We start from the raw sequence: 10,261 nt of genomic DNA on the forward strand, positions 1-10,261 counted from the left end.
CATTGTAAAAAAAGAGTGCAGTCTTGTTTCAGTGAATGAGTTGTCAGCATCATGCAGTGTTCACATCGCCTTAGTGCCTCCTCTCGGGACATGATGTCATACTTCTGTGTGACTCATCAGCCACATTCACCTGCTCCCTCCTGAGTAAACCAGAGTGTCTCTCTGTCCTCTGCCTGCTGTTGCCCAATTGCCCTCGGGGTAAAGCACAATCAAAGAACGGTGTATCCCTAACCCTAATTCTAACCTTAATTCTAAAACCAAGTCTTCACCCTCAAATTGCCCTCTAAAGTTGTGAGAACCAGCCTCACAAACTGTGTATTGTCCTCGCGACATTGGCTGTGTCTCAGAATTGGTCCTCACCAAGATAGCAAAGCAAATCCGCACACACACACACACACACACACGAATAAGAAATCCTTGCAGACCCGAACATGAGTGACAGGTCTAATTCGGGAAAGATCTGAAGCTAGCTGCAGTGTGCAGCGTGGAGACATGTCATTTTCACACCCATCACAGAACCCAACACTTAGGGAGAATGTGATTCTGTCTCTGGAGGAAGTGAGAGAAAAAGATTCACCTGCATGGGGCAAGCGAGACAGAAAACTTTTCTACAAGAACGCAGCGCTGCAGGTTCTAGCGCTGTTAAGGCAAAATATAGATCAAATTCGATTCATTTTTAGAGACGAATGCTGACATCAGTATTCGTGTCAAGCTGTGTCAAAAAGCCTTAAACACCAAACGAGCTAAGTCTCTCCTTGATCACAGTGAAACTTCAGCAGTTTCATCTAACCTATAAATATGTGCACAGGTCCACAACCAGCCGCCACCATGTCGAGCAAACGCGCCAAGGGAAAGACCACCAAGAAGCGCCCTCAGAGAGCAACCTCCAATGTGTTTGCCATGTTCGACCAGTCTCAGATCCAGGAGTTCAAAGAGGCGTTCAACATGATCGACCAGAACAGAGACGGATTTATCGACAAGGAGGATCTGCACGACATGCTGGCCTCTCTGGGTAAACAGCTTTGTCTTTGTGTAGATGTGAGGTTCAAAAGCAGAAATGCACCACTCCTTAGAAGGAAGTATATCTTAGTTAACTTTCATTCAATCAGAAGAAGATGTTTTATGTTATTTTTCTATTATCTGCTTTAGAAGAATCAATGTTGTCTTAGTTATCTTAGTTTAGGCTTGGAGACCCAAAAGAAAACCTAAAACAAAACTAGGAGTGGGGCCCTGGAAGACATTAGCATTTATCTGGCATGGAGATGCAATCATGTACGATGGTTCCAAACTGTGTGGAGGTGCAATGCAAAATCACTTTTTAAAAAACCCCAAAACATTTGGCTAGAATAGTTTCTATGCAGACTTTTAGTGAATTCAATGTGTCTTTTTTTTTTTTTTTTTTAACTAAAAACTGAAACAAAAGAAACAAGTAACCTGAATATATGGTGCTTAATATTGGCTGGTTTCAACTGGATGATAACTAATATGTTAAACATTGTTTATTTCACTTAAAGATGCTTCCTAAGCATATGTAGCCCTTCCTTGTATTGTACAGTCCCAGGAGATTGAGATAAAACGATGTCATTCTTCCTCAGGTAAGAACCCGTCTGATGAATACCTGGAGGGGATGATGAGCGAAGCTCCAGGGCCCATTAACTTCACCATGTTCCTCACCATGTTTGGAGAGAGGCTCAACGGAACAGACCCCGAGGACGTCATCCGCAACGCCTTTGCCTGTTTTGATGAGGAGGGATCTGGTGAGTCACCATTAACAATACAGTCACTGCACACTCAGATCACAGTACGTCACACAGTCTGCCGACTGGCTCTTTACCTCTCCGTATCTGTGCCCAAGGTGTGATCCACGAGGACCATCTGAGGGAGCTGCTGACCACCATGGGCGATCGCTTCACGGATGAAGAAGTGGATGAGCTGTTCCGCGAAGCACCCATTGACAAGAAGGGCAACTTCAACTACGCAGAGTTCACCCGCATCCTCAAGCATGGTGCCAAAGACAAGGATGATGAGTAGAGGGAGAAAGCGACCGCCTCTGGCCCCCCCGCACACATACTGCACCACAGATCTACCCCTAGTTCCTATCTTTGTGAATTTTGTAGATTTGAGAAAAAATAAATAGGAATCCATATAGGAATACTCTATATCAAAGTGTTTTTTTCTTTCTTTTTTTTTTTTTAAATAAAAGGGCAGAAATTAATAGTTTTTACATTTATTATGATCCACATGTTTATCAAAGGTAGACTCGGGATTTACAGAAGTGTTCTGCAGTACATACACTACTTTTCAGTTCTTCTCATTTCAAGATTTATCTATACCAAGAAGAGATCACAGTATCTGCATCTCGTGGCTACAAGCCAACTGCGTCCTCATCAACCTTGACTGCAGTTTTTCTGGTATTTGCAGGGAACCTGCTTGGACTTTGGAGATGCATTAAGCACCGATATGTGTGTGTCTGTGTGTACGCGGGGGGCTGTTTGGACTTCCAGATTCAGTGCTACGTACAGTACCAGCCATGTTTACCTCTTCCTGCCAGTTAGCTACCACACCTGCACAAGCACTGCAACATGTCTCCTGCTTTGTAACATTTGTGTCCTTGTATGATGAAAATGGATGGAGTAATTGAAAATTTCAGTGTTTTTTTTTGACAATCAAAAGTGACAAGTATTTTCACACTTGACGAAATGGTAATTAGAATTCGGTAGTCTGAAGTCGTGTCTTCCTCCCCGTCAGCTGGTCGTGTGTTGTTGCTGAAGGTTCAGGTATGTCTGTGTTGTTGAAGGAATTCAGTCTTGGAACTGCTCAGGCAAATAAAGCAAGAGTGGATGTGTTTGAGGTGTTTTTAAGTCATTGTATCATGTCTGCACCAGACCAATGAAATGTAATCTGTCAAACAAGTGTCTCCCATTTAATTCACATGCTCAAAGCACCATCTGGATGTTTTAGCTCTTTGTCCTACGAAGCAGTATGCTGAACTTTACATTAGCCCCAAACATATGAGCACCCACCTGGTTATTTTTTTCTACATATTTCCTTTCAGCTACCTCACCTTGCAATGATACCTAAATAAACATTCACTACCATATAGGGTTGTCATGGTATACCAGTATTGATTTGATATTTTAAAAATTAAATATGTTATCAATACATAATATAGTAAATATCCATCACCAGTAAGTAGCTATCTCGCTGACATTCAGGCAGTACAGATTCAGTGTCAGACTCTCTTTATCGCTCCACACTGGACTAAATCATTTGTCAGAAAAAAGACAAAACACACAAAAAAATCAACACACATCTTGAGAATATTGCTCATTTTTAAGTTAAGTTTATACTCAAATTTCCCTGCTATGAATGGAGCTTTGTGCATACTTTAAAGATGTTTTTCTTTTTTTAATGATTTAAATAATTAATAAAAACATGTTTGGGAATAATGTGTGCACAGTTTGTAGTAAATAAGATAAACCTCCCACAGGAACACTTGCAAGTTCATTTAAATAAATAAATATTCTGTGTCTACTAAGAACTTTCTCAAAACTTTTAAATACTAACAGAGAAAGTTGTCAGATCATTTCTTGGACACATCAGATTCATGACTTCAAGCTTTAAAGCACTTCTTTTCAAATTCTAGACCTTTTTATCTACTCTATTTATCTATCACTAAATGACTATCATGGTAAAAAGAATTTAGGATGGTGATATTGTGATATTTATCGAAATTTTGAAAAATTGCAACAAATTATTCTTTATTTTTTGTGTGCTTTGTCTCTATTTTTAAGAAATAAATTCCACTCAAAAGGCAAGTGTAAGGAAGTGGAGACACTAACTGAACAAATGCATACAAAAAGCATTTACACTTGATGGATGGATAGTAAAATAGAAAAAAGCAGATGAACAGAAAAATATATCATTTACTGAAGCTGGATAATTTGTGTATTATTAAAATATGTCCATCAAAATTTCACATTTTAAAACCCCTTCATACAACACTATATATTCACAATCATCCATCAGCAGTCATCATGCTGATTTGTTTAAAACATTCAAAAACTCTAATTTGCTTTATAGTAATCACGTATGGTTTGATCTGATTTGATTGGCATTGACAATACAGCCAAATAAGACATCAGATTCTTAATTTGATGTCTGTAGGCAAAGCTCAAATTAAAAGAGAAATAACCAAAACAGTTTCAACTTTGGAAGACAGCTGGTTGACTCACAGTAAGGTGACAGCACAAGTGTTTTCAGGGCCTTCAACACCCTTTGATGATGAGTTTGTGTATTCTCACAAACCCGCTTCCTTTCACACGCAACAAAAAACAGAAGAGAAAGAATTTATAAAAAACTGAACTTTTATTTCTTTGAAATGCTCATACAAAACACACATTAAAGTTTAAGGCGTATATTGCACAGACTATTGAGAAGTTTTTATATAAAAAAGGGACATCGTCCCTCAGTCGTAGTTTTAAGGCACAGCAGCCAGTCATACTGCCAACGATCAGTGATGATTCACAATGTGAACTTGAAACAAAAAAAACAAACAACTTTTTGAATGCATTCAGCTGTAACGAAACTACACAGAGATAAAGTCCATGCCAACAAATAAAAACAAAAGCAAAAAAAAGAAAAAAAACAAAACTTGACCTTGAAAATATTTACAGGCGTCATCACATTGTCTTCTCTGACTGGAGCGTCAGTTTGCATCTAAAACCTAATTGAAACCTTGCCATAAAAAACCTAATCCTTAGCCAGCCATTTCCAGTATCACACCGATAAGGTGTCGTCACAGTGGCACGATGCAGTATGAATAATAATAAAAATATTACTTTAATACTTAGTATTCTACATATGACCCAAGGCTGACACGACCTGTGTGAATTGAGGTATAAATGCACTTCAGTCTACTGAGTACCTGTAACAAAAAAAAATAGTTAAAAATCCAAATCCTCTACTGGCATGCACAAAAAGCAAATGGCAGTGAGGAGGCACAAACAAAATAAAAACAAAAGGAATGTAAAAACAAAAGAACAACAAAATTAAAAAACAAAAAAAATAGGAAAAAAAGACTGTTGGTGTTTTCACATCTGCCACAGACTAGAAAAAGCGGGAAGTTTTTTTGGGAATGATTGTGGTCGTCAGTGCTCAGCAGTATTAGGACCCAACGTCAGTCTCCTTCTGTCTCCTCCGACAACTTGCACATGTAAATTATAACCGTTTAAACTAAACACAGTTCAGTGACACTGGTAAACATGAAGATTCATCTAACGATTCTGCTACAGCATTATTCACATATCAATCCACCTTTTCCCCCATGCACTGCCACTGTTACTAGATGTCCACGTGGCATTCAGTCATATATTGTGGTTTATCCTAACACAGTTTCATGGAAACTACACCTTTATGGATGATTTAAAAATTCTATAGCAACCATTTCTAGACAAAAGTGAAAAGCACAGATGAGAGAAACATTTTTTTTCAGCTCTTATTCAAAAAAAATGAAAGAGAAAGTTAATGACATCAGCTGGTAAGTTTGCTACATTTGCTTTGCCAAGATGCATCTATTACTGTTTTCTACTGTTAAGACATTCAGGTTTGAGAAACAATGACCAAATCCTAAGGCCAGTGTTACATTTTCCACATCTGTGAAGACAACCAGGGTCTGTAGGGGTTTGAGTGTCGTGAATTTCATCATCTAGCCAAGACCATGGGTACCCGTCGGTGGATATCCAGAAACTGGCATTGGTGCAAACACTATATTACAAGACCAGCCATGCACCTGCTGGGTAGTAGTGTGCATAAGCAGAATATGTAGACGCTGATCTGCTGCACATCTGTGGAGTGCCTCCTCCAAAGTGGACGAGAAAGTAGTTGAATTCAGAACCACAATCGAGTTTAAAGTCTGCTTCAAGGCTTGAAATTTAAGGGAATTAAATGCCTCATAAAAGATGCAAGCAGCTGTAAGGGTATGAGATTAACAGATCGCCAAACCCCTCATCTCTGTATGCAACAGAATGCGACCACTGCCTCTTCATCCTATATTCATAGCCCTGTAAGGGTTGAGCAAGGTCACACAGAAAACACTGTTTGTTCAAATATAGAATGGAACTGGCAAACAAAGAAACACATGGTGCTTGAGAGCATGTATAGAGCAGTTGAGATGACAGTTCATGAGGGCCAGTCCCCTCATGCTCTTAGCTATAAAAGACAGAAGGATAGGAGGAGAGCGCTACAGACACACACACTGAAGTGTCTCATTTAGTCTGGATCGCTGCAGTATAATCAATATCCTTCTGCTCAGCTCCACTACAGAAAAAGGGAAGGGGGAGGGAAATGTACCATAGTAAAGAACAGACTCAATTATGTTAAAAAATTCTTCTGAATTGCACAGCTATAGAGGACTGAAGTCGTTGCTGTACAGATGGGGGGAAAAAAAAAACACTCATGTCCTCCTTTTTGATCGTGGAGGGGAAAGGATTACAGGCTGGCTAGCCAATGATATCAATCAATGTCTTTTGTACATTCAATAAAGTTCAGTACTGCTACTGAAGAGGCCAACTTCGCTGGTGCTGATAATTACACCATTTGACATTTTGTACAATCATGGGATATATTCCTCCGCACTCAAAATTGAAATGTGGAAAGGGGTTTGAAAATGGCATCAAAAACTTTCTACAAACATTTACTTTGCACTGAGGAATGTTCACTTTGAGAAACGACATCAAAGCGTCGTCAAAGCAACAGCTTCCATCGAAAACACCATATTCAGCAATAAAAGTTCTCAAAAAGTGTTTAAAGCAACGCGTCTGTTACTTTACTTTGTCCCAGTTTGCACATTTCACTCACTGCTGTAAAATATGCAGGCTCAGGCTTAATGTCAAAGGGAACTGGTGGTGAAGATACATTCTTCTGTATACAGCTTTGTCCAGCCTAAGTGAGCGCCTGGACTTACTCCTGCCCAGATGTGTAAAAAGCAGCTGCAGCTCTTAGTTAACGGTTTCACTCACTGAGCGCAAGCTGTGTTGTGCGCCCCACACTGTGGCAACGGGGGTCTTAACCACTTGAAGGGAATTGGGCTGCCTGGTGTCAGCGTGGACCATGCTCCAAACAGTGGGCACCACAGCTGAATTCCTCTGTGAACTGCTACTAATACTGCTACTGCTGCTGGTGCTGCTCATAGAGGAGGGCTGCAGAGGAGCTGTGAGGTGGGAAGTGAGGCCCAGAAGAGGTGTGATCGGCGATGTTGACGGGGCCGAAGCAGCAGTTGAAGCTGGATCAGGAGGCAACACTGAGGCTGCAACTGTGACTGCAGAGGACACCGAGATTGAAGCAGGCAGTGGGTTTGAAACCGTTACTGATATCAGGGTGGGTTTGTGGACTGGCAGGTGAAGTGGGACTCCTCTAGAAGCTGAGTGAGATCCCGAAGAAGGAACAGCCGCAACAAGCGCTACAGTTGAGGATGAATCCTGGCTTGCAGCGGAGACAGAGGTGGAACTTGTGCCTGGCAGTAAGATTGGTGATGGCACTGAGACTGGCCTTGCAGCTGGCACTGACGCATTTGATGTAGTGGGCAGTGGAGATGGAACTGAACTTGAGGCTGAAGCTGATGATGGAGCTGGTGTGATGACTGGAGCAGCAGCTTGTTTCTGAGAAGTAGGCTGTCCTAGGACTAAGGCTGAAACTGGCACCAAGGTTGGCAGATGGGCTTGGATGAGTTGAGGCTGGATCGGGCTGGATGCTCTGGCAGCGTCCTTCTCCAAGGAGCTCCAGATGACTTTACTCACTGGGAGAGATGATATCCTCTGGGCTGCGAGCAAGACTGGAGCCGACACTGCTACAGAGGCTGCTGAAGACACAGACCCCTTGACTGAAGTTACAGCTGGCACTGGAACAGCCATAGCCTTCTCCATCAAACTCTGCACCCTGGAGGGATCCATGACTTGCTGGCTATCCTCTGGAGGAGGGGTAGGGCCCATGTCACTGCTGTAACCACTGCACTGTGCCTCTACTGGCTCAACCTTAATGGTCTCTGTGGCTTTGTCTTGGCTCTCCTTTAATCTTTTCATGTTTTCCTGCTCTGCAGCCCTCTGCAGAGCCGCATCTACCAGGAGCCTCAAGTCACTGAAGTCCTGGCCGGGCATAAGCTCTGGAGGAGTCGGGGGAGGCGTGTTGAAGAGGCCGCTGGTGGGGCTAGCTGCTATTGTGGTGCTGGTGAGACAAGCCGACTGAGCCGCCTGTTCCTCTGCTTCCCTTAGTAGACTTTGTGTATCCAGCTTCATCAGCGCCTGGACTGACCCTTCTTTACCAGGGTAGCCTGCGCCTGTCAGAATAGCTGTTGCTGTGTTCCCAAGAAGGCTGAGGTCCAGAGTAGGGGCAGAGTGAATGACAGATGCGCGCTGTTGAGATGAGTTGTGAGGAGAGCTGCTTTCTGGAGAGCTGGCTCTGCCTCCATTAGACGAGTGCCCTTCATTTCTACCACCAACCTTACGAGAGATGGTGAACTTGGTGGGATCTTTGCCATCCTTGCGAAGCAGGTCAGGAAGCAGGCGGCGACGTGCATTGATGAACCAGTTACATATCTGGGAAAAGAGAAGGAATTTCTGGCATGAATACACCTAATACTGTCTGTTTACATGGGTGTTTTACTGGAAATCAAAATGAGAAAATAGAAAAGTTGGAACACAGAGTCCCCTAGTAGCTCCGTGTTCTGGTCACAGCACATGCCACATGACTGCAACGCCCCTGTTTTGATTGCAGCCAAGGACCTGTACTGCATCTCAAACGCACTCCTTCACCCCACATTTCCTGCCTATCACTTTCAATTATCCAATAAAAAGGCCAAACATTCCATAAAACATAATCTTGCTCTCTAAAAAAAGAACAGGGGAAAACTGAAGCTGCTCTGACATTTTCTGAGGCACTGATATCACTGTACGATGCTACAAAGGTTTATTTCAGACCTGACAACGTCAGACACACTCAATTAGCCGGATGAATAACTCAACCCTTGCATCACATTTAAAGATCTAAAATTATCTGAGACCTTTGATTTTAATAACCACCTTTCTTCATCTACATCTGCACCGGGGGCCTGACTAACCCCCTCTAGTGGTTCAGCCTCCCACGCAAGAGTGAGACAGAGATGAGAGCCCTCAGACAGCTGGCAATAATGAAGGTCTGAGCTCAAATATGCTGAGCCACAGAGAAGCCAGCCAAAGGCATTCCAGTGAACTGACTACATAACAAGAAACTCTGCTGCCGCCTCATGCTGATCTGTAATGCCTTATCTAATGCAGCCTGTCTGTGCGTGCCTGTGGGGTAAAGGAAAGAGGAAATGTCTACTACTGATGCAACAAAGTGAAAAGGGAAGGCTGGGAAAGTGTTATTCTCAGTCGTGCAATGTGGTGCTACCATCTGATTAGTGTTTTGCTTTCACTTGTTCACAATAACTGCCTGAACGGCTGGTGACAAAGCATGAAAGTGTTGTCAAAATTGTGTTTGTACATTTTGTCCACCAAACAAACTTGCTTATCATCAGGTTAGGTACATTTCCACCTCTAAACAGAGTACATAAGACACAACACTATGTACCAAGAATCAAAAGAGCGTAGAGAAACAAAAAAGGAATGACTAAAAACTCATCCCTTACCTGCAGCACAGAGAGGTTGGTCTGGCCCGACAGACTGAGTTTCTCCTGCTCCGACGGGTAAGCGTTGAAGCGGTGCTCGTACAGCCAGCTCCGAAGAATCTGAACCGCTTCTTTGGGCAGGTTGCCGCGGCGACGGCGCTTCCCAAAGAGCCCTCTTCCTGACAGGTCGAGAGGGGAGCCGTCATCGCTGTCCGACACAGCCGAGGAGTGCTCCTGCTCCGGGCGACGCTCTTCGTCCAGAGCTGAGAAAGAGAAGACAAGGCTGTCAGTCATGTTCACAGTCACACATCCGAGTGTGTTACTCCTCCGATAATGTCATTTGGTATGCTGTTGTCTTTTTGTGTGTCACTGCTTTGGCATACATTCAGCATACTAAGAGTTATTCTTTTATTATGGGCTACACGCTCACACACAGATTTTTTTCTTGCTGCAGAACAGGGTTTGGTTTGATCCACTTTCAGGCACAAAATGAAACCTAAACTATTTCTCCACAATAGCAGACACCTTGTAAGCAGAGACGGCGGTTTGCACTGATCCAGCACTTAGCAGTGAACAAGTGCAAAAACCTTTTTCAGTCACTTTTAACCTCTATTTTTAAAC

The 10,261-nt window shown here is 42.7% G+C and overlaps 2 protein-coding genes across 2 annotated transcripts; one reads left to right on the forward strand and one right to left on the reverse strand.

Moving 5' to 3' along the window:
• The first annotated feature begins 809 nt into the window (after nucleotides 1-809).
• LOC103375693 (myosin regulatory light polypeptide 9) lies at nucleotides 810-2,909 on the forward strand. Its single transcript, XM_008306009.1, has 3 exons — nucleotides 810-1,012; nucleotides 1,596-1,757; nucleotides 1,856-2,909. Exons 1-3 carry the CDS (start codon nucleotides 829-831, stop codon nucleotides 2,029-2,031), a joined length of 522 nt encoding a protein of 173 aa, XP_008304231.1. The 5' UTR covers nucleotides 810-828; the 3' UTR covers nucleotides 2,032-2,909.
• Nucleotides 2,910-4,349: 1,440 nt separating this feature from the next.
• LOC103375694 (flocculation protein FLO11-like) lies at nucleotides 4,350-9,903 on the reverse strand (the record flags this gene model as incomplete). The annotated part of the gene is made up of 2 exons (XM_008306010.1): nucleotides 4,350-8,591; nucleotides 9,662-9,903. Coding segments are annotated over 2 exons (1,835 nt in total), but the record flags the coding sequence as incomplete, so codon positions are not given.
• Nucleotides 9,904-10,261: the final 358 nt, after the last annotated feature.

This window comes from Stegastes partitus, unplaced genomic scaffold (assembly GCF_000690725.1).
Source record: "Stegastes partitus isolate 25-593 unplaced genomic scaffold, Stegastes_partitus-1.0.2 Scaffold2788, whole genome shotgun sequence".
NCBI classification, from domain to species: Eukaryota; Metazoa; Chordata; class Actinopteri; family Pomacentridae; genus Stegastes; species Stegastes partitus.